This window comes from Trichinella spiralis (genome assembly GCF_000181795.1).
Source record: "Trichinella spiralis strain ISS 195 chromosome Unknown Scfld2, whole genome shotgun sequence".
NCBI lineage: Eukaryota > Metazoa > Nematoda > Enoplea > Trichinellida > Trichinellidae > Trichinella > Trichinella spiralis.
The window spans coordinates 2,044,031-2,069,374 of NW_003526941.1; the positions used below are offsets into that span (position 1 = coordinate 2,044,031).

Below are 25,344 nucleotides of genomic sequence, written 5' to 3' on the forward strand. Positions count from 1 at the left end.
TTCTTTCTAATTGAAAAAAATCATAAAAAAGCAAATACATCAAGCCACTGGAATTAATTTCATGTAAGCAATACTTCCGAGAGTGCCGGCTAACCAGACCAGTAGCCACAAACGCCTACCAACCTGAGTGACAATAAACGGCATCGTTAAGAAGGCAACAAGTAGAACGGATGGTAAAGTTTCTCTTAGGGGAAGCGGTTTGGAATAAGATGGCTCGCCTGGAAATGCTTGCCCATTTTCATTGAACTGCTTCAAATAATTCTCTTTAGCTGCAAATCGTTGGAAAAGCCATTTCCTAAGCGGCACTTCATCCCTGGGAACATCATACAACGGGATGCAATCCAATTTGATATGAATACGAGTCGACCTCCAGTTGCAGACTGTGGTTAACATGTTCGGTATCTGACGAATATCGTCCAAACGTTCGTACAAAATTGTGACATCGTGGACGAATTTCAAATTTTCCCTCAAATGGTTCAGTATCCAATAAAGTCCACGAACTCGCGGAAGCAAAGTGTATTCAGGGATGGCGACACCAAATTCTTTCGCAAACTGTGCTGACTTTTCCGACGCATGCTTATTATTTGAAGAAAAACGAGTGCCTTCTGGAAATAGAACGAATGATGTAGGAACGTTAAAGTTTTTGATAAAGTCCAACTGTTGTCCAGATATTTCAGGACGAAAGCGACCAGCGCGTCGAACATAAACGCAACCGTGTAAATAAAAATAAAAACCATACAACGGCACGTATTGAAGTGTGTCTTTCAAAATATATCTCAAACTGCCAAGGCGGCCACGTCGCACTGCAAGCATATCCCCAACGACCCAATCCAATGAACTTTGATGATTGAAAAGATAAATGATATTTCCCGATCCACGCAGTTCAACTGAACACGGATCAATACCATAAAATATTAATTCAGCACCAGAAACGTATTCAAACAAGAAAAGAACAAATCGCTGATATATGCTGTACATCGAATCGTCTACTTTAGCCCAAATTTGTTCGGGAAAAATAAATTTGGAAAACACGCGCCACATTATCGAGATGCAAAAATATGGCACTGAGGTAGTCATGACCATTAATGGAATGAAAAAAGTTTTCACATAACTAGACACTGTCGTGATGATGTTCATAACTGATTCAACTAATTGGATTCGTACCTGAAAATCACTTACAGTAATACAAAACACTGTATTGTGGGGAATGATTTAGAAAAATAATTTTCCTAACCAAACAATTAATGAATGCATTCCTTTCTTTAAACTTTATCAATATTCTAAATAATTAAAAAATTATAAACAAGCTATACATGTAAAGGTAGAGCGAATGTACTGTATTCATAAATCGGCTAAAATCTTACGGATAGTGATTCAAAATACAAACTTATTTTCAATAATTTAATCTTTAGTAATACCATTTCAGAAAATTATTTTACTGACAGTTAAGCTCTAACTGAATTCATATGTAGTGGACATGTTGGATCCAAATTATCTACATCTTTAAGCCAGTCTGTTCTTAAACTGTATGAGTTTGGAAACTAATAATACTAGTAATTTAACTACAGTTTTGGTCAATCAATAAGCAATTGTGATTGGGATTTATTGAATGAATTACTGGATACAGTGAGCATTAGTATAAATGGTACGTACTCGAGAAAATGCAAAAGCTTACTTACTGCTCAGTCATCGATTGGAATTAGCGGAAAAGACAAATGCAAAAAATGCCTTATCTTAAAATGCTCAATTCTGTTAATTACATCAGTTGAAAACTTTGCCAACATCAAAACTCGGCAACGTGATCCAAAAAATGAGTTCTGTAAAATAATCAAGTATAATTTTTTTCATATGGTCGATTTAATCATGGTTACTATTAAAAAAAGAGAAACAAGCGTTTTTATAATTGAAAATAATGAAATTATTAATATACAATATAAATATATACAAACAGACATAACTGTTATCAAAAAAATGGAACACTTCAAATGATCATTTTTTCTCTTAAACCGTAAAAAGGGAAATTCAACTCTAAGCAATGCAATAAGAAAAAATAATGATTAATTAAAATACTGTCGACAGAAATTTACAGACTGACGGAATTATTTTTTTTTCAATTTGTAGACAATAAATGAAGCACTAGAGTGACAAAATAGATCAGCATGTAATGTTTTAATGTTACAGCAACGTTCTTCAGAGAATGTTGCATTTCAGCTAAAAAGAACACATGCTCCTTAGCAACAACAGAAAATTATAATCCAACATTACAGTTGATTCCAAACTGCTCAAATTAATCTAATCGGTTTTGATTTCATCATCCATACATGACAAGTACAATGACAAATGATTTTAAAAATGAAATAAACTTGAAACTGCGAAACAGTTTATCATGAACTTTGTAATATTTAAAGAATGTTTTTCAAATGTAAAATTCTTTTTTTCACTATAAACTTAATTCTACTTGATATTTTAATTGAACTTGTCTAACCGTGTGCTTAGGTGAAAATTATTAAAGCGAACATGCGTGCATCTGTGCAGAGGCGATATCAATGTTAATTTTGCTGTCATATATGATATCATTCATCAAGTAAATTTCAAAATTGCACGCTATGATTATCTGAAACTGAGATAAATTAATTGGTAAATTTTCCCTTTGGTAGGAAAATTTAACATCACAAATAAGGTATTAAGTTGCCTTCCTGTTAAAGGTTATTTTTAGCATATACCAATAATCAAGTTGAATAAGAATAATGCTGAGAATAGTTTTCATTAGCATCAATCGTACGTACAACTCAACTTTAAATTGATTCCATTTTTATACGCAATACATCATACTGAGAAAAGTTTATTTCATTTAAAGGGTTTTGTTTCATTATTTTATCTATATGCCAAAAAATACTGACAAATAAATAAGTTTTCAGTTTATATTAAGAGGAGAAAAAGAAACTTTATACTGGAATTATAAAGAAAATTAATCGATCAAATAAAAGACAACACATCTCAAGTTTTTAATTAATAAACTGAAAGAAGATGAGTGTGTCAAAAAAAACATTGCGTGTATCACAAAAAAAGACCAAACGCATATAAATACGTTAACATGCAATGTGAAATTTTGATTATCAACCTGTGGTGAAAATAATCACTTCATTCAGTCAGTTATACAGAGAAATTCAGTGATTAGACTGATAATTATAACGATGAAATAAATCCATTCTACAAGATTTGTTGCGTTTTTGAGTTACTGAACTATTCAAAAGAACACAAGACTGAACTGCATATTCGTGTAAGTAGTATTTCAATTTTGCGCACGCTAAATATTTCATTCAACTATTTCTAAATTACATGCATGCAATTATTTTTGCATACCATTATAATTGAAAAGATATGAAAAATAAGATGCAGAAAAGATCTTATAAAATTAGTAATTTTCTCGTGTTATTTGAAAAAAGTCTGAACATCATATTGAAGAATTAATGAACGGTGAAAACATTGAAATTTGAATCAATCAAATTACATTTGTAAGTAAATATCATTTAATGCAATATTAGACAATACTGTTTTTTTTCCTAAGTATAAATTTCACAAAAATTATTCACATAATACCACTGCTTTCAAAAGCAGTTTTGTCAGTTCTACAAATTAAAAGTCAACAAACATATCTCTCTGTCCATAATACACAAAACATAGTACATAAAAAAAAAACAAACCTTTCGTGATATTCTACCGTTTACGTATAATGTAGATACAATAATAATGATAAGTATAAGTGAATGTACTCAATGCACCATACAGATATATTATTTCAATAATAATTTTTTGTTTGATGCAGAAATTAACGCTAGTGCAAAAACTCACAGCAGCATCAACATTTCCAGTGAAGCGGAGTAGAACAAAACCAACATTAAGAACAGCTATTAATTGCATGTTACTTTATCCACCCTTAATTGTATTGAAAAATATTTTCGCAAAGGAACGAAAACAAGAATAAATCGCAAATTCAAGATAGAAAACAAACATATAAGAATAATAAGAATAAAAAATGAAGCGATTCCATTCTCTGTAGAGTTTTCAGTCTCCTTCCACGTCGAATATTATTTATAACCCGACTAATAATTAGCTTTGTGTGAGTGATTAATTTTGTAAAATTATAATTTCTTATGGATAATTTTCAACGTTTCGCTCATTGGTTGAAAAATTCTTAGCAAAAGATGTTTTACCAGTTGTTTCAAATGGGTTTGCCATCCATCATTCATTCATTGGTGATTGCTTAGGACAAAAGAATCGACTTGTAGAAATCTAATAAAGACATCAAGTTATAACAAGCCACCATTAATGAAATAATAAATAATCTGATAAATGAAATATTTGTGGTTTTATTTTTGGCGAGAAGAGAGAAATTTCTGAAAACAAAAACAGTGCACTCTTCGATTCTTCAGATTAAATTAAGAAATAACAACGGATAATTTAAGTATGAAAGTTGCATGTATAACACATTTCAAGTCAGTTTTCATGTATAACATCTCCTTTATTATTTCTGTTGAATAATTGTAAAATACAGAAACATATTGCATCATAGCTTATGAGTTACGGAAAGTTCGTGACTCTAACTAGACGAGGCGGTAATAATTTTTCGATTTCCATAAAAGTAATAAAGTTCCACAGAGACGCGTTCAAAAGAACCCCTGAGACATAAGATTAGTGAACACAAATGAATGTCCGTTATCAACAAAGCACGCCCTGGGATTTCAATCCTGTAAGTTCAAAAAGTTAATCTTTCCTTGATACATATACTCGTGGAAAAGTCACAAAATCATAATTTATTGCACATAACGGTTATTGAAAAACAATAACCTTATCGCTATTAATTTGTATACATTTTTTAAAAAGCAGTGAGATGTATATGTCAACGTTGTGAAAAATGAAATGATATCAAATGACCATTAATAAAAGAAAGAGAAGAAGAAGAAGAAGAATAAAAAGAAAATTAAGAAATGGAAAAAAGAGAAGAAAGAATAAGTTCAAGAAAAATAACAGGAAGAGGAAGAATGTGATTCGCTCAAATGAAAAAGAAAAAAGACACTTAATAAATGCAAATAGCAAAATTATACATAGAGAATATTTTGTAACAAAATAAGTGTATAACAATTATCCCAACTTTAAGATTTCAACAATGAAAGATGCAAATCGATTTTTGTAAAAGCTTATCACGTAAATTATGAAGTCGACAAACAATCGAGTTGAGTTGTGCAGAAGAAGGAGAAGAAGAAGAAGAAGAAGAAGAAGAAGAAGAAGACGACGACGACGACGACGACAACGAAGCTTTGCGCGTTTGCTAGCGTGTATCCGTGTCTGTGACTGAGTCACAGTTACAAGTAAGAGTAGCATGCACTTGCAGACCGGCGTATTTCGATCATGCTGATAGCATAAATGATGCTAATAATGCAGCGCTAATGCAGCTGCGTACGAAAGCATGGAGCAGCGTTATGAAGATACAGGTTTCAAATTTCAGCAAAAATTTCTCGAAATGGATGCGCTCACTATCGGACGAATGGCACTGCTGATTTTCCTCGAATGCTCCGCCTTCATAACTCAACTGTTGTTCATTGGCATTGGAATTTCTCGAAGACCGCTTGAAGCTTTTCCAATGCTCATAATTTGTAAGTTACTTTTAATATTTGTCTACTTAATTACTAAAATTCTACATAATTCTCTTATTTATCAATTTCAATGGAATAAAAACTATTTTTTATTGAAAATTCAATGTTTAATTATAATACATTTGTAATGCTTGTTAAATGTTCATTGACAGCTGATTTGAGTGCGTGCTTTCTCTTTAACTTGCATAAATGCATCAGCTATTGTTCTTTGAGTAATAACTAACTACTCATCAAAAGATCTATAATCAATTCTCTTTTGCCAAGTATTCATCTGTCGATGATCAATTTAAATGTATGCAATACATATTCACCCACATATCCTAAATATATTACCATAAAGACACTCTATGCAATACAAGTCATTTTCAGATTTGAAAATAATAATTTAACAGATTATTTGTTTATTTATAAAGCATCTACATCATTTGAACTAGTTTCTCCATAATCATCCTCATATGTAGATAAATAATGCAGAATAAATTCATGAACATCTGAACCAGTCTACTGAATCTCACAAGAACAAATGAAAAAATAAAGAAATAAAAAATTTGACATTTGACAAAAATCATGACTTATGTTCGTTCAGTCAAAGGAGCAACCTTGTAATTAATCATCTTAAATTCATTCAAAAATTAAAATCATATTCACTTTTTATTTACCGGATAACTATAACAAAAAAATGAAAATCTGTTTAACAAATCAAAGCGCTTCACTTGCTGTTATTTATTATCTGTTACATTTGAAACCCTTTCAAACTCATTGTTATCATCAAATGCCCACATTTTTACACTTTACTAATGAAGTTCATTTCACTAAAATTAAATCTATTATTGTTGCTTTTTTCAAAAAAAAAACAGATAAATTCATGCTAGAATATTCTTCAATTTCTAAAAATACATGTAGAATGCAACTAAATAGCATTTAATAAAAATATCCTAATTTTAACTGCATCAAATTTTAATTATTAATCGATGTTATTTTGCAGTGTATCCATACAATATGAATTTCAATTATTAATCAATGCAGCAGTAACACCATGTCTAGTGAAATATATCTATGGGCATATTTTAATTAAGTATCAATTGTCGGCATATACTTATATATATATATATATATATATATATATATAAGACAGACAAAGAGAGAGAGAGAGAAAGAGAGAGAGAGAGAGAGAGAGAGAGAGAGAGAGAGAGAGAGAGAGAGATGAGGAGGAGGAGACAGATTTATGCATTAACTTCATTATTTCAGTGCCAAATAAATTGTTAGCAGCTTCACGTTTAATAATTATCAAAGTATCAATCCGTAGTTTCATGTTGATTTTAATAAAAATAACATACGAAAAATTCAGTGCATATTGTGCAAACAATACGGTAAAATATATTTCACTGAAACTGGGTTTTAAAATTTTTAAATATTCTATTTAATTTCGAACATTTGCAATAAAGTACACTTAAACATGTTCGCTAATTATAAAGCAATATAGTTGATATATAATGCTTACCAATATTTAAAAAAAGAAACAAATAGATAGTTCAACCTAATATTCGATCTTGTTATGCATCATTATCAACAACAACAACAAGAATAAATTATAAAAGTATAAAAGAAAACGTAAAAATAATTCATTAAACAGCAATGCATGCAACATAGTGATATTAGACTTTAAACCTCGGAAGAAACGATCATCACTTAAGCCCATTTATAATGAAATTTGCTTAAAATTTTCCTCCATACACGTTTGCTGCGGAGTGTCAGTTTTCTCTTTTTATCAAAAGCTTAAATCATTTACGAAGCTAACATGTCAAATCTAACAATAAACGCAACAACAATTCATTTGTGAAATTTTAACAGTTTGTAATGCACAAATTTTTAATTATGTCTATGTGTTTCAGTTTGCAGCGCTAATTCTTGCATCATCGCTTTCAGCATGATATTCGAGTATGGACGACGATTTTACCTGTCCAATTCCAATCTATTCGCTTATCGCCCTTTGACATGCTTGTACGCATCGCCACATCTGATAACTCGAACATTTGGTCGTAGCAATTTTGTACTAATTGTTTTATTACTTTCCGTGGAACGTCTACTCGCCTTGTACTACCCTATGTGGCATAAGCGCTTGTTTTCAGAACGTCAGTGCCGCATGTTGATGTGCTTAATTGCGTGCAGTTCAATTTCGATTGTGATCATACTTTGCCTCTGCGCATGGAACAATTCCAACGCACTCGTCTCACCTCAGTGTTCACTTCAGCAGACGTCTTACACGTTCACGCTTGCCATGGCTTATTACTACTTGATCGGCGATTCACTGAGCTGCTTGACCAATTGTATCCTGCTTTTCAAACTTTATCGGCGTCGATCAGTGTCGACAATGAACGTCTCAATCAGAAAAAGATGGATAGTGATAATCATAATGACGAATATCATTCTAGCCTTTGGACCGGATGTTGTCAACGTTATGCGCTTATGCGGTTCAGTCAAGCGTGGTGTACAACGGCTTTGCCAATTCATGAAACAAACCTACGCCTACGTTATGGTAGCGCTTTACTTTTTCTCTTGTACAGATTTGGCAGAAAGTATGCGACGGACTTTCCGCTGTAACAAATGCTCCCTACGCAGGCCTCCTATTTTACCTGGCAACTGATTAATCAATTTTCTACAGACTTCCTTCCAATTCGAATTTCCATCAAAACTCAATTATTAATCAATGGATTGTTACGTTCTTCTTCATAATAAAACAATATTTTATTCGTAGTTCAATAACAATAGTAGTAATTTAATTTTTTGTACGAAGTATATTTTTCTCAAAACTTGAATTTCTCAACAATTATCTGATTTTTCGACTCTTTACATCTTCATTTAAACGATAAACAAAATAAAGATAAAAAATACCACTCTCTGCTGCTAGTCTCCTAACTGACTGATTGACACCGAGTAATTAAGAAATCTCAGTCAAGATTCATTATTAATTTATTTGTACTTGAACATCATGCGTACTTGAACAATTTACAACTTATTCATTTTTTCCTTGTTAGTAAAACTTATACAACTTACAAATAAAACCGCACTTTCTTTTGAAAAAAATTAATGACATTAAAAAACATCAATTAACAATGTTGCTTATGTCAGAAACAATGCTTATGGTCAAAAATAATAAAAATGCACTTACTTTAGCAGTGATTATTCAAAATTTTCACGCAGGTGTTTCAGCAATTCGAATCACATTTTGTTGTGTGTTTCGTGCTTGTTGTTTGCCCTTAAATCTCTGAAATCTGTTCTCCAGATTGAGATTATCATGGAAACCTGATTCACCTGATCATGGAAATCAAATATTTTCACATATTACTTGAAAATCAAAAACTACAGTATCCTAAAAATAAAATTGAAAAGCATTTCTGAAGCATCGATTAATTGACTACCAACTTCATCTTTCTCATATAAATTTTTTCTTACCGATCTAAGTGCGTATTGTAGAATTTATTTCGTGTCGATTAGTTGAATGACATTTGTTGTTGTGAGAGGTATATGAAATTGACATTCAACAACATGATGCTCAATCAGAGAAACAGAGATGCCAGTGGCACGCAGATGGTCGTGTATCATGCTATGCATGCTAGCGTGCAAATGAATGCAAATATCGGCTGAACACTGGTTCTAAATTTCAACGAATGAGGTATTACTGTTTATGTTCATGTTTACGTCAGCAAATGCAAACAGTGAAGCAGTGAATGCTGCTGCAAATTTGAATCTCTTTCACTAACCACTGTCCAGGGCATCGGTTTACATAGAACAACTTAATTCATAATTATAAACTAAGGTGCCTAAAAGTTCGACGTGATCACAAACACTGCAAATGGAATGTAATAAAACATTAATATACGGTCAGTCATCAGCTGTTGAATGCAACTGTATATATGTATATACATACATACAAAAGCTGCATCTGCATTTTTGTGGAAAAACAATAATGCAAACATCACTGTACATAAATAACCTGTACGCATATTCAAATTTCTGAAAAACTTGAATCTGATAAAACAACGATTCTGCTATTTTCATTGTGCGTGATGAGCAGCAAAGAAGAGAATAATGTGTACGAGAAAACTTCAAATAAAGTAAAAGATAATATAATGAAGTGTCACATAATTCATTTACATGAAGAGAAAACAAAAAATAAATTTAATAAAAAAATCGAAAAACAATCTCTCCTTTTGGTGTTTATTCATTTCATGTCAGCTAAAAATTTAAATCCTCACTTGAATACAAAGGAGGCAAGTTGAATTGTTCTTTCAAAATTTAATTGACCCGAGGTCTTGTTTACTTTGTTTCACAAACCCAAACGTTGATATTTCGCTAAAGATAAAAGAATAAAGCTAAAGCTAAACGTTGATACTTCCCCGAAATTTATTGCGATATTCTAATCACGGATACTTATTAATTAATTTTCTTAAATTTGTACCAACAAAAATTAGTTGCTCAAATCTTACCTTGCTTTCACAACCGCATCAAATATTTTTTAATTACAGAACTAATAATCTTTACTATTGATTATTCCACTACCGATTTAGTGGAAACCTCTTTGCCATAAGCTGTCACTACAGAATTCAAAATATGCCTGCTTCACCCATCAATAACAACATATGGAAGATAATTATGATGAAATCTTGCATAGTCCATTCTGAGAACTGAAAATGCTTTTCACACTGCAAACAAATCAACTTTCGATTAGAATAACAGTATAAATAAATAGTGGTAGTAGTAGCAGTAGAAAAATAAGTAATTTTTAAATAATTGCTTAAAAAATAAATTAGAAAATAAAAGTTGCCCTATTGTAATAATGTGACAATAAGAAAATGCCGACACTTTGCTTTTCTGAATAAAAATTTAATCAGAACAAAAGCGAATCATTCGTTAATAATAAGAAGCTCATTTGATAATCATTTAGGGAGGGGGGGGGAGAATGTGCTTAATTGAAATAGGCGAAAATTGAAATCAGAACTAATTGGTGGTGCACAAATTTTGCTAGTCATTTTTAAATAGCTTGCGAGTGATAAATCTGGGATCTCGCAGTGGAATAGTTTTCAGGCGTCTTGAAGTACCGAGTGCATTCATTGCTTCCATTTCTCCTGAAAATTTACAAAATTCACCTTATTCTAGAACTGCTACAGTATTGAAAAATGAATACGAAAAATATGTAATTTAATATATTTGAAAGATGAAAAAATGCAATAAGCCGTGAGGGAAGAAGATGTTGCCAGATAAGAAAAAGTTGCTGTTTTCAGGCGCTTACTTGCGTACAAATCAATCAGATTTTTCAGATCAGCAAATGTCGGCTCTACAACGGCATCGTCTTCGCCGCGAGCAAATAAGAAAAGCAAAGCAGCAATCAGGTGAATAAAAAGTTGCATTTTGACCATTCAAATGCAAACCTTTAGCAAAATTATATCTAATTTTTTCAGCTGAAATATGAGAACATCATATATTTTTTAAATTTTCAATGATTTTCTTAAATATTAGAACATAATTCTGGATTTTATTTAAAAAAAACAGATAAAAATTCATTACTTTCTCCTGTATAAATACGGTGAATTATAGGGAGAGAGAGAAAGAGAGGTCTTTGTGATAGCTGAAAATGACAAGAGGATCGTACCAGCTACTTACTGTGAAAAGGAAATTTCAAAACGAAACGGAAATGTTGAACTTGTTCAATTTCATTAATTTAATTTGCCGGTAGAAATGTGATCGCAAAGCTAATCGCATTTGCAAAGGCCTAACACCTAAGATTATTTCCATCCATTTGCATGTTAATTGAATTCTCAATCACACACAGAGTCAACTGAGCCTACTTCACGCGTAACGTAATTGCAAAAAAATTGAAATTGCATTCAGAATATGCTCTCATTTTAGGTGAGAAATTAAAATGGAAGAAAAAAACACAGCAAAAGGAAAAACACTGTCAGTGAAATGATGAACGGAAATTAAATTTGTTACCAAGTTCACAATAACAGTGTCAGCAAAAAATATGCAAATTTCAAGACAATTCAATTTATGTTTAAAATGATGAAAAAAAAGAGCGAGCAAAAATCAGTGAACGAAAAAACCAATAATATCAAAAGTGTGTATTTTTGATGAGCTTATTTTTAATGGTGGAGGAAAACTTTCATTTACCGTTAGCATAAAGTCAATGATCACAAAATTAGCTCTTTCTTTTTTCAATTTTTCCAATGACCAATTAAATGCAATCTGTTCTGACATTTTGCATGTTCGTTGATTGCTTTTTTTAATTTTAAAATTCACCAATGTTCAAAACTTCAAAATTTGATCCTGTGCAGCATATCAATAAATGCGATGCTTGACGAAAAGCACAAATTTCCCGATCAAATAATTCGAATGATATTAAGAAATGCTTTTATAAAAAGAAAATAGACAAATTGTTCAGTGAATGAATGAACGAATGAGTGTATTTATACTTGTCGATCATTCAATTCAATTTTCCCCTCGCACATGCATTTGGTGTCCAAAATATTCTTTCACCACACGACAAACCAATCTGTGTGCCAGTGAGAAGGAATCTTCTTCAATGAAAATAATTTATAGCATTTACTTTCATCTGCAAATTAACAAATTACTCTGCCCGTGATTGAAATTATCTCTTAAGCATTCTGCAATAAGTTGAAATGCAATAATCCGTGCAATACGGCTTATTATATTCAATGACGACATGGCTCTTTTCAACAAAATGGTCTCTGCGATTTAAAGTCACTTTTGCTTTTTTGTTATTTTTCCATTAAATCTTTGCATTATATGTTTATAAGACGGAGAAGAAAAAAAGAAATAAAAAGCAAATTCGAATAAATCAAGAGAATAAATTCAATTTCATTTTGCTTTGGTTAGATAATTCGAAGCAAAGCAAAATTTTGCTCGTCTCGAAATCACGCAATCTCAAGCGTCAATGTCACCGGCTGTATTGAGATCTTTCACAATTTTTGCATTTCTGTTCACATGCTCAGCAACAGATACAACAGTGGTCAGCAAAGCACAATTACATCAACACGAAATCAAACGAAACAACAAAGCACTCTGCTCAACAGAGGATCCCAAGCAATGCCTGTTCAGTTTGTTGCAGAAAATGTTGAAAGGAAATCATTCGAAAGGTTTGAATACATTTTTGTTTTCTCATTTCGAGAAAAACTACCTCATCACATCACATCACATCACATCTCATCTCATATATTCTGTACCATAGCATTATTAACGAATATCAAATTCAAATTTACATTGCGCATAAATTTCAAATTGCCAACACAACTAAATAACGTTCAGTGAAAAATTACTGATTATTTTTGTACAAGGAACAATATGCTAATATTATTCATATTTTTAGGAATAACTCTCGTAAATCCTGCCGAATTTCTCCAAACACAAAGTATGTTTCTCTGCCCCATCATGGACTTCGTTTTGTTCGAACAGTTTCCACTTTTAGATAAACTGCTGAACAATGCTGATCATGAAAGCAGAGACAGTTTCCATATACGATTTGGAAAACGTTCAACATTTCACGATAGCAAAGACTAGCAAAGATTCTATACTTCAGAGAATTACTAACTGTATTGGAGATAATGAAGTAAAATGCACCACTTGAGCATTATGCGTCACAAAAAAATAAAAGTGAAATATAACAACTAGCTGTGAAACTAATTTAAACAAACAGATATTCACCGCCCACATACAATACATCTCTTGCACAATATTAAATCATCACTATTCAATAGTTATTAAAATCTGTTCGCAAATATGAAAATGAAAAATTGAACATTTCAAATCAAATTTAAATGAAAGTAAATCAAAAATGCATTTGAAAAAAACTCAGATAATTAAAACACATGCTGACAAATGTTAGGCACAGTAGCGAATTGACTATGAATTTCCATTTGCCCAGTAGTGGGGTTTCATTTTTTAATTAAGAAAACGGAAAATTATTCAATGTTATTCTTACAACATGATGAAAAATATTCTACAAACAAAAATCAGATGACATTAAATTTCTATCTCCTTTTTCTGAGCACAGTGTAGGGTTTCACATACTTGAAATGAAATAAATTTTATCACACGCACTTCGCATGCATATAGGTAGGCAAGAAAGGCCCACAGAATAATAAATGAACGATTGGTTTGTTTCCGCGGCAGAAAAAAGTGAAAAGAAAAGAAACAATTCAATAGCTGATGAAATAATATCAAAAATATTGTGTATTAAGGTTTCGGTACTTACGGGCAAAGTCGAAATTTTCTCTGCCAATGTGAACTTCAGCCTCGGTGTAGAAAGGTGTTGGTAATTGTATGATCATGCTGCTTGTAGTAAAAGTTCTTTTCCTCAGCACTTTATCGATGCAGTCGTTGTCCTTTGAACTGTTCGATAGCACAAATCCATGCAAACATTCAACAGTCGGCACAAATTCAATGAACATTCCCTGCGAGCGTGATTATTACAGAATGCGCATACTTCAGTTGCTCCAAAATGTAATCAAAAGTACTTCGAACGGTATGACAGTATAATCATGTTTCCTCCATCTGTTTGCAGCTAAAATTAACACACTCTGCTGTATAAATTATTAATAATGTTCTATAATCTTCTATAATGCTCGAAATGTTTAAATAATGATTAAAGACACTTTATAACAACGTTTCATTATTATACGTTAAAAAGAATGAAAAATTTTCAGTAAAGTATTTGTATTTTGAATCATTTCTTTTAATTCAGTTTCCTAATGTTCCCTGAATTGCATTGTAAAGTTTAAAATCAACTTTAAACTACAGGAATTGTGTTGAAAAATTTCCGTGATGTCGTTTCAAATCAACACTCAGACTATGGACTTGGTACGTAAGATGTGAAAATATTTATATTTTCAAATCAATTTTACTGCAATTTCTAGGTAAAGAATATTGGAAAGAGCCGCTTATGCAGGGAAGGCATAGCATTCACTTGCGTTTTGGAAAACGATTTCAATTCAGTTAGCTTGGCAAAAACCGAGTACGACTACAGGCATGGCTTAAACCCAGTAAAATTCGTCCCAATTATACATATCATAAATGGAAAATATCAATATGTATAATGGCGGAAGTTACGTTGAATTTTGCAAAAAGCGTTATTACAAAAATGTAACTTATATATTTCTATCTAATCGAAATGATCTTTCAACAATAATGAAAATAAACCGTGAACAGCTAATAATTGTAAATATTTTTTAAAAACAATGACGCAAATGCTTCAGCTTAGTTGAAAGTAAATGCATTTTTTGTGTAATATTATTTCAATTAAGAATCAATGTGCAATTTTAAAATAAATGACAACAAACCCCGGAGAAATTAATTTGAAATAATTTTAGCTTTTAATGTAAATGTAAATTGATTTCATTAAAGTAATACAAAACCACAAAACACTGCTTTATAAATTAAGCATTGTGTTTGAGATTTATTTCAGAAAAGAAAAAAAATATACAGATAGAAAGAAAATTCCTACATATATATATATATATAAGAATTTGAGTGAAATGATAATTTAGCTTCCCACAAAAGAAGAATATCGACTTGTAAGAAAAATTTTAGTGAAAATTGAATCAATACTACACATTTGGAACAAATAAATGAACTGAAAATTCACCGCCAATGACTTATTTCCATTTAAATAATTTTCCTCCGATGCCAATTATCAGTATAAAAAATAATAAAATAATAATGACGGATAAAGGGGCAGAGGGAGAGAAAAAACAGTTGCTGTCAGTTGGATAGCAATTTTCTGTTTTATTGACCAAGATCCACCAAAAAAAGCAGGAATGCCAAAATGACATGAATACAATTTCAAAAACTGTGATTTCATAAAGAAATATCAATAAGGAAATCAATTTGACATTAAACTTTCATTAATTACATGCAACAAGCATAAAAGAATAATACAGCACATATATATTATTTTAATAAATATGACTTCTACATTGATTGTACTTTCAATTTGAATAATACAACACTATTATTTTATTTGTTAAACTTATTCCAAAAACGCGTGCATAAGATACATTAAAAAGAAAATTTTAAAAATTAACATTTGCTTATTCATCGTTTAGAAAAATTCCACATTCTGATAAACCGTCATTAGTTTTTCAGATAATATGTTATAATGTAATATAATATAATATAATATGCAAGATGATGTGGTAATTCAGAGGAAATAATCTGCAAAATCATACAGCAATTACAGAATTACTTTAGGATAAAAAAGTTCAAAATATTAAAAACAGTTTTAAAAATAAAGAAAAACTAAATTAATAAAAGTTACGCGATTAATCATTGGACTAAAAATTTTTATCAGTGATTATTATTCATTAATTTGTATTTACATGCTGCATATCCATGTGCATGCATGTATATTTCATGTAGTTGCACATTAATCGAGAAAAATTGCAAAATAAATGTCAAAATTATTAAACACCATGCAAATAGAAGATTATTATCAACTGGTAAAGTTATTGTTATAAAATGAGAATGTTGCTATTTTCGAAAAGTCAAGTTGCTAAGTGCTGCTGCTAATCTGCATTGGTTGAAGAAAAACACCACTAACAAGCTGAGCATAATTATAAAACAAAATGCTTTTCTAAATTAAATTCAACAAAAGATATTTTTTCATTTAAAGCATAGAATTGAAGAGTGATACTAATTTTCACAGATTATAACACAACTAATTCTGTAATAATATTGAAAGAAAACCAAGAATTAAAAATGTATCGTCTAAAGTTAACACAACCTAATAAAATGTTATTTCTACCTTTTCAGAGAAATTTGAAATTTTAAAATATTACAAAAGAACCACAAATTGTTCACGTGTGAATGAGTGTGTGTGTGTGTGTGTGTGTGTGTGTGTGTGTGTGGGAGAGGGGGGTGGGTGAGTTTGTCTAAATGAATCACATCATTTATGCAAATGTACAAAAGGAAGCAGTACGGAATAAAAAATTTCTTCTACTGAGTGTTGTTTTCTTTTCAAAGCTCAAAATATCAACATAACCGTTTCGAAATGTATCGCTAACATTACAAATAAGCAATAATAATAGGATATCCAAATGGAACTGATGTCGAATGAAAAAATTCAAATAGGTCAAATATTGTGGTTACTATTTTCATTTAACAAATAGCATCAGCGGTATTATCACACAAATGCCGGTCGAAACAAACGCAAGCAACTGTTCATGTTAATGTTTGTAGAGTATCTCTCCCCCAATACAAATAATATCAAAACAAAAAAATTAAAAATATATAATACATGTGAATAATTCCATAATTGATTATAATTTGTATTGTACAGTTCAGCTTGTTCACTGCTGGTGAATGCGTCAACCGACAGTGGCAATTATCTGACTAGTACTTCAATTATCCATTAGCACCAGTTGGTGTCGCTTTTGTTTCCGCACGTAATCACGTGATTCGCTTTCCAAGCAGGGTGCCTGCGCACTTTCTGGCCACCTTTGAATGCGATTGTGGCGTTGAGGCGTCGCGAGGGCGTTTGGAAAATTCAACTAACAGAATTTCTTGATAAGGCGCAGACCAGCACCAAGGTCGACAGTTGTGAGCTTGTCAGAGCAACACGTTATCCATCCACACGTCGGACACATCCACAAGTTTGCACATCGTAGTACAGCATTTGCAGGTCGTCAAAGCTGCACCAACAGGCTAATAAGAACAACAGCAACAACCATAATAATAATAATAATAATATTATTATTATTATTCATTCAATTATTTTTACATTATTCTATTATTCATTGCCTTTCTACAAGCAATCCGTGAACGCTTAACCGTGGAAGTCAGTCAATGAGCAGTAGCAGCAGTAACAGTACAGTGAGTTAGATAGATAGATGGTAGTTGTTGGAGGGGAAAATTTTTTTTTGTTCTTCTTTTCCACTACAAAAGTAATGAACAATTTCAGACGACAATGCTGTGGACAGTTATTTTGTTGACAACTTTGCTGTTCAACAGTTGCTTCGGATGGGAAGGTTGGTATTGGAATCCTGAAGAAGTGGGCGACGCTCACCATGATCTGGTAAAAATATGCGGATCCGAAGATCTTCGACCTTGCTACAAACGTATCTACGAGGCAGCTAGGGAGAATTTCAGAGGTATTTTTGTCGAAGAAATTTCATCCCTGCGTGCTTACTGCTTTGTTCCTTGTTATTCAAAAAATTAAATTAACATTTTCCGTTCAAGGTGATCCGGATGAAGAAAGCATGACGAAAGAGTTTATGGAAATTTTGGCACCAATGAAACAGATCATCGACCGACTGGAAGCTAAGAAAGAGAAACAACGTCTGAACCGCGCTACGAGAACAACAAGCTATCACATCCGGTTCGGAAGAAAATGAAACTTTCCACTATTTTCGCACTGCACATTTTCCAAATTACTATTATTTCTTGTTGTGTATTTGTGATGAAGTATATACAATTCAACTGGCTGAAAGCACGATGCCAACGTTGATTCGAACTGTTTATCTCCTTTTTGCCGTTCCTATTGTGCACAAACCACGCACTATTCAAGTGGTATCTGCACTCCAAGCTGACACGACTTTGTTTACACATAAAGTTTTTTCCAAGAAAACATTTGTATTTTGCGTACTCAGTTTTTAGATCTATTTGAAAAATGCGAAATAAAACATTATCCTTAAACAACATGATCGATCGATCGATCGATCGATCATCCACACGTACAAAACCAATGTACAAATTAATAAGCAAGAATTAATTTTAAAAAACCGTTTGCAAAACCTCTCAAAATAATAAAACACTCAAATAACCAACTGTCATAAAAAGATAATGCAAAAAAGTAAAAAATAAAAATAAATTTCAGCGGAGTCTGTCGTTCATTGTTCCAAAGGCAAGCAAGTTAATTCCAGAACCATTAAGCTGAAAACGGATAACGACGACGACAACGACGAAAGCGAAATAATTGCACAATGAAGCAGCGTCGTTACTGTTCAATTACGTCAAATTAGCCTTAATTAAAACCCATCAGGGTGTTTGTCAATAAGCAAAAATAAAAATAGTACCAATAATAACTTGCTAATGAATTGCAATTTAAATAAATGAAATGTTTATCTTAAGTAATATTTGCACGTTTAAAAAGACAATTCACCTACAATAGGCTGCTGATTTGATTAATCAAAGCACGCTGTTCCTGCTGCAGCATTTGCCAATTTCAAAAGCAGGCTCTATTCTTTCTTGGGAAATTTAATTTCATATTCACTCCTCAAATTGGAACAGTAACGCATTTGGAGAATTCACTTCAATGGTAAGATCAGTTAATTACAACACTGTTTGTCAGTAAACTGGAATAACAAACTTCTTTTTTTTTCTACATAAAACTAACTATCCACCTCGTTGAAACTACTTGGCAGATATTTTACAGAAAATTTAAATTTCAATAAATCTGAAGATGTGTAATTGAAAAAAAACGGTTCAGTTGTGATTTTTTTTGGAATAATTATCGTTCTTCAATTTAGTTTTTAATAAATAATCTAAAAATAGACTTTTGCAGTGGAATGAAAATCACGAAACACCTTGGTGAATGCTTTCACATTACAACAAAAAAATTAATCACCTAACGAGTACCATTTAGCTGATTATTATTTGGCCAAAATTGAAATTTCCTTCCAATTTTTTCATATCACGCTATCAAATCGAAGAATTCATTCGTTATCTATTGTTGTTCTTTGTTAGTTTGCAAAATTATTCACTTTTGAGATGATTCAATATAGAAATTTGCATGTATTTACACGCAATTTTTATGGATTTCATTCACACTCAAAATAATGCGATCGAAGATCTCAGATCGAATGATACACAAGACTAGACCACTTTACTCGCATAACAGAGCAGTAATTGATGGAATATTTACAACCAGACAAAAAAAATAAAAGCATCCGAACATGATATTCATTCATGTTCTAACATTGTTTTCAGTTGACTGAAATCATCGTCGAACAAGAAAATATAGCAATGTCCATTTTGGAAGAATAAAGTATTTTAAAATCTGTCTGCAACAAAATTCGTATAAATTTTCATACAATTCAACTGCCGTACTGTTAGTGGAAAAAAGTATAACCGGAAACAAGAAAGTACCATCATCAAAAGGCAGTGAACAAATATGTTAAGCGGGAAAATAATTCATGACAACAAAACTACCCCGTTCTGTAAATAGCCGTTAAAGAAACTGCTGCAAAGGGTGCCATTGAGAAGCTGGCAACGTGTGCAAAGCATCTAAAGCAGATAAAATCGATCTGAAATTTCGATAGTCTCATGAAAAATTCTGCACACTACAAATGGGAAACAACATATGAGAATCTTATGGCAGAGAACGACAACTGACCACAACAGAGAACAAGCGACAAACCACACGCATACACACACACAGCTTCACAAGAAAACACTAATTTAGTTTTATGCCTTGTTTCAAATGAGACGTAACAATAAATAAAACAATGATAAAGATGATCATTCTCCACCACCAAAAGATAAAAAATAGACAAGCAAAGCGAGAAAATTATAAATCAAACAACTTGATGAGATAAACAAAAAAATTAACAAGGTAACTTACAAAAGCAAACAACAAATCACTGTCAGTATACGCATATAATCAGAAAACACTTACCTGAAAGATTGATGATCACTTTTCCCAGAAATGTATTCTGCTTGAAACGATCATAACTCCAGACGGTGAATTCTAACATCTTGCCGAGCGCTTGTTCCAAGTTCAAGTCTTTGTAAACCACAGTTTGGTTCCACACGGGATTGTTTGATCGAGCAATGAATTTCGTTCGACGCTTATTTTGTACACTATCAAAAAAGCAACAAAGTCAACAGTTGAACAGACAGACGGTGTGTAAGAAAAATATGGCAATAAATTAATAAAATGTGCATATATGTACATTCGTTCAGGAAGAATGTATATTTTTACAAAGGGATTCGGGGGTCGTCGCTTTTTCGCATCGACGTTCGGCAACCGAGCTGCACATAATACTGTGACGAACAGCGTGTCGGATGTGTGGTCAAAGCAGACGCGCAGTTTCAGCAAGCCCCCGTTGGCCAGATCCTGAGCAAGCAGTGAATTCTGAATTATATACAATAATTCAAGTGTCAATTTTTTTGCGTATCCAATCTCCTCCTATGTGTATGCTCTTAAAAGCAACAGCAATAAATAAAGGAAAAAATGAAGAGAAACAATAATTATAAAGTATAAAATTAGCACAAATATTAGCATATGTTGTACAAATGACAACGTGAAAGATATACACTGATTTCGGTCTTGTCCGAAGCTATTTTATTTCAGAAAACAAAGAATCTCAAAAGAATAGAATAAAGAAAAAAAACAATGACAGTATAGCGGTAGGATATTACGTGCAAAAAGCAATGGACCAGAAACAGAAGCGTGAAAAAATGAATAAATATATTAGATACACGGGCAAGGAATGGTCAGAAAGAGAAAAGCAATGTTTCTGTTTCCAAAAGTTGTTGACTGACAAAAGCAATTTTGCAAATGAAAAGAAGCTGCAGCAGACAGAAAAGTAACAACAAGTATTATCAATGATAACAACAAAATCAACTACACCAACAACAACAATAATAATAATAATAATAACAGCAGTAACAAAATAAAATAAAGCATTGAAGCAGATTTGGTATTTTTGCTAGGAAGTGTTTCAGGTTACCTGCTGCTGATTCGCAGTGAAAGGTGATCGACTGCGTGGGGTGGTGCTGAAACACGGAGAAGCTTTACCAAAATCTAGCCCTTGACAATGCCTATCATTAGCTAAACAAAAATACACCAAAACGTCAGTATTTTTGTTTCCATTTATATTCTTATTTTAGTTCATTAAAAATATAAAAGAAGGATTAAACAAATAAAATAGAACAAAACAGAATATTTCAAAGGGAAAAGTGATTTAGAAAATACATACAGATAATAAAGTCGCAACAAAACGATTGCTTACTTTGATCGAGTCCAGTTTTTCGTTGTAATGCTAATTTGGCTAAACGAGGATGTGCCAAATTGGACAAACAGCAATCACTTTCGTAACCCTTGTCCAAACTGCTACTTGGACCTTCTTCCAAACGATACACTTGATTTAAATTGGCATCGCTGAAATAAATATTAACAACAAAACAAATAATGAATAATAAAGCGGCTGAAGTGAATAAAAATACACCGCACCTTCGTAGAACAATCTCAAATTCCCCTTCTGTATTGTCAATAATCGATTGAACTTCTTCGTAAGTTTTGCCTGTCAACTTTATGCCATTCCATTCCAATATTTGATCGCCTAATAATAATAATAATAATATAATCAATGAAAACAGCAATGAAATTATATTACCTTCTTTCACTTCTTCCATCAAGTCTACCAAACCACCTTTATACACAGCAGCCACGTAAGCAACTAATTCGCCGTCAGAACCAGGTAAAATTTTACCACCAATAACACGCATACCTATGCCATGACCTGAAACAAAAATGAATTTGTTTGAAGTAGAATTGAATTTCCAGTTCCAAACAAGCAACATACCGGAACGATCACGAACGTCGCGCACAAGCAACAGCCGTTTGATATTAGCCGACAATGGAGATGAAGCCTGACGAAAAATCGACTTACCCTCCTCTAGCAAAATTTGTGACGATGCCTAGAAATGGAAAAAAACGCCCGCTTCAGTGCTTCTCTTTGTTCACATGAAAGGCATAAACTGAAAAAGTTCATCCGGCTAAATTTTGGCACGTTTTCTTTTCCACCCTCTTTTTTCAAAGCTCAATTTCCCTCTGCTGATAGTTGCCGCCGCAAATTCACATTACATTCTTTATTTTCTCTTAAACCTTCTTTCATTCCATTATTAAATGAAAACGCGTTTTATTTAAATCTAATTCGCTCTATGATACAAACAACCAGTCAAAATCACCAATTTGTATAAGTGAAGAGATTATTTCAGAAAAAAGAAGAGAATGATTTTTCTAAAAATAAAACTTATTAATGGAAATATAGCATTTGCATAGTCATGCTGCAGAATTAAATAAATTGCAAACAAATAAGCAAAAATTCTGAAAACAAAGCAAATAGAAATAGAAGGTAGATTAAAAGATAGATAGATAGATAGATTGATTGATAACAAAATGAATACGATTTACACAGGGCAAATAAAGAAAAGCTCACAATAGGTCACGTTGATGTGGCTGGTAAAGATTAGGAACGTCAAATCTTACGCGTTGTCTATGATGATTTTCAACTGATGCGTTTTGCAGGCTTGAATCGATCAAATATGGATTATATGACTGTGTTTTCAAATCTGAAAAAACAAGAAAACAACAATTTTCATCTTCTACATCGACCATTCGAATAAATTGAACCGGATATTTGACTTCTCTTTCACACCTGCATCGTATTGAGCAGATTTGACGCCTGAATAAAGAGGCTCTTGATCCTGTTGTCTTCTGCTTCTTCTTCTTCTGCTGTTGAATGCCGGCTGCTGGGCTGTCATGGAACAATAGTCGCGTGTCGATGGGTAAGTTTCCATGGGGGCATCGGTGCGACAGCCGTGCAACGATAAACAATCGTTCAACGGTTCATCGTACTTGTCGTATGGGAGCCGACTGGCTATCGGTTCCATCACTGAACTCGGTCTACAGTTGAACTCAGTAGAGGAATCCGCATACGGCATGCATTTGGCAGTGGAACGGTCCTCGCAAAGTTTGCCATACCCGTCGTCCAGTGCACTGGAGCGACGTAGAAAATCGTTGTGCAAATAGTTCGCATAATGTGACAGCATACTGCTAGATCGGGGCGTGTTCACCTGCTCAGTTCCTGCTTCACCTGAAAAAAAGGAAAACATTTCATCAAACGTTTCGGAAAAAAAGAAGAAAAAGACAAAGCACGCATGCATGCATGCATGAGCAATTATCAATCTACTCACCAAATCTACGGCCTCTGCTGTAACCACGAAATGAGCATTCAGGTTGAGAATCGAGCGATTCGTAAAGATTGTTCAAATAGGGCAGTGACGAACTGAGCGATCTCTGACCATCAATGAACCAAGGTTTCTGATCCCGCCAAGTCAAAGTGTCGTAATTTGCACGATGAAACGCCGAATCTTGACCATCGGCAAACGAAGCCGTGTCCGATCTGTACAGTCGGTCGTACTTTTGATACGGTCTCAACGGATAGCTAGCAGAAAAGGAGGATGGTTCGTTGTCATAAAGGGCATTTCTTGACATTGGAGAATAATCGTACAGTCGATCGATGCGTGGAAGTGAACCGTAGTGGCCGGAAAAACGATTCGAAGAATACAACGAAGGTGTAATGTAATTGTTCAATTCCATCCCGTCGTCCATGTAGCGGTACGTAGAATCAGCTCTGTGGGGCGGCAAGTTGAACAAATCTTCATAAGAGCTGAACTTCTCTCTACGTCGCGCGATTTCACGACGAATTTTCGATCGTCTGCTTTCACGTGAAGCGAAATCATCATCAGCTGAGAAATAAGTAAACGATTTTGAATTCAAATTTCGCCACTTCTTATTTCCCTCTGAACGTCGTCTAGCCATCAAACGATCTTAATCATAATCACAAAATACAATTCGCAAAATATGACAACAATGAACAAACACAATATACCTTCATCAATTTCATCCGTGCTTGTCGATATTGTTCTGCAAGTTGGACCATCGCTAGTTGATACGCCTACATTTTTGTGCTTGCTCAAGAGAAGATCATCTTTTGGTTTAAATCGAACAAAATTTCCACTGTTCGTCGTTTCGGACGATTGTTGCACCGTTTGTGTACTTGCATCTTTGTATTTTTCCAAAACGTCTGACGTCTGAACGGTAAAATCGTTACGCTTGGTTTGCTAAAAAATATTAAAAAAACACACACACACTAAAAATGGCGATCCACAAAATTTTACAAATAGCAGTACCACTGAATCATCTTTTTTTACAAACGATTCCTTTTTGCGAACAAGTCGGCTATTATTCCACTGTTCTTCACCACCATAGCTACCGTAACGTGACGACTGGCCGTAAGAATTGCTGAATTCAGCTTTGGATGACTCTCGTTGTCGAATTGAAGATAAATAACGCGATCGATCAAAATGCACCACACAGCCGCGTACCATTTCTGGAGACAAGCCGCATCGAACCACTGACGGTGCTGAATCAACGCCAGCCGACTGCGGATACACACCAGTAGCCATATATCGCTGCAATAAACCCTCTCATTATCAACTGCCTCAATGAACAAAAAAATACATTGGACAAAGAATTGCATTTTTCACTTTGAAGTTTAGTTTAAAATTTCGACATTTCAATAATAAGAAGAAAAAGAAGAATATGCAACTAAAATGGTCAAAGAAATGGAATAACAATATAACATTGATAATTGAAACAAGGTGGCTTTACTCCCAACGAACAAATTCTTCGTTGATGGGCTTTCAATTTTCGGCCGCTTCCAATTTTGTCCCAGTCGTTTGGTAAGCGGCTTCCCGCAGTTCTTGCTTGGAGTAGCACTCGGTGCAAGCGGTGGGGCGGCAGCAGACGTCGACATTGGTAGCCAGAGGCGTTGAATGCTGTGGCCGCAACGTTTGCCCAATGTTCTTCCACGAACTCGGCATGCTGATG

General features: G+C 33.1%; 6 protein-coding genes across 6 annotated transcripts; 3 read left to right on the plus strand and 3 right to left on the minus strand.

Moving 5' to 3' along the window:
• Positions 1–20: 20 nt before the first annotated feature.
• Tsp_02943 (putative 1-acyl-sn-glycerol-3-phosphate acyltransferase epsilon) lies at positions 21–1,690 on the minus strand. The gene is made up of 4 exons (XM_003379229.1): positions 1,680–1,690; positions 1,458–1,518; positions 124–1,164; positions 21–47 (listed from the first exon to the last, which is right to left on the minus strand). Exons 1-4 carry the CDS (start codon positions 1,688–1,690, stop codon positions 21–23), a joined length of 1,140 nt encoding a protein of 379 aa, XP_003379277.1.
• Positions 1,691–7,293: 5,603 nt separating this feature from the next.
• Positions 7,294–8,251, plus strand: Tsp_02944 (hypothetical protein; the record flags this gene model as incomplete). Its single annotated transcript, XM_003379230.1, has 2 exons — positions 7,294–7,303; positions 7,547–8,251. Coding segments are annotated over exons 1-2 (715 nt in total), but the record flags the coding sequence as incomplete, so codon positions are not given.
• A 2,425-nt stretch (positions 8,252–10,676) lies between these two features.
• Tsp_02945 (ankyrin repeat-containing domain protein) lies at positions 10,677–11,062 on the minus strand. Its single transcript, XM_003379231.1, has 2 exons — positions 10,945–11,062; positions 10,677–10,780 (listed from the first exon to the last, which is right to left on the minus strand). Exons 1-2 carry the CDS (start codon positions 11,060–11,062, stop codon positions 10,677–10,679), a joined length of 222 nt encoding a protein of 73 aa, XP_003379279.1.
• Positions 11,063–12,606: 1,544 nt separating this feature from the next.
• On the plus strand, positions 12,607–13,229 carry Tsp_02946 (conserved hypothetical protein). Its single transcript, XM_003379232.1, has 2 exons — positions 12,607–12,808; positions 13,039–13,229. Exons 1-2 carry the CDS (start codon positions 12,607–12,609, stop codon positions 13,227–13,229), a joined length of 393 nt encoding a protein of 130 aa, XP_003379280.1.
• Positions 13,230–17,631: 4,402 nt separating this feature from the next.
• On the plus strand, positions 17,632–18,058 carry Tsp_02947 (conserved hypothetical protein). Its single transcript, XM_003379233.1, has 2 exons — positions 17,632–17,815; positions 17,904–18,058. Exons 1-2 carry the CDS (start codon positions 17,632–17,634, stop codon positions 18,056–18,058), a joined length of 339 nt encoding a protein of 112 aa, XP_003379281.1.
• A 1,835-nt stretch (positions 18,059–19,893) lies between these two features.
• Tsp_02948 (putative C2 domain protein) lies at positions 19,894–25,270 on the minus strand. Its single transcript, XM_003379234.1, has 14 exons — positions 25,133–25,270; positions 24,606–24,926; positions 24,344–24,575; positions 23,646–24,281; positions 23,108–23,545; positions 22,939–23,021; positions 22,253–22,367; positions 22,064–22,189; positions 21,901–22,009; positions 21,680–21,828; positions 21,398–21,498; positions 20,647–20,799; positions 20,341–20,512; positions 19,894–19,949 (listed from the first exon to the last, which is right to left on the minus strand). Exons 1-14 carry the CDS (start codon positions 25,268–25,270, stop codon positions 19,894–19,896), a joined length of 2,829 nt encoding a protein of 942 aa, XP_003379282.1.
• Positions 25,271–25,344: the final 74 nt, after the last annotated feature.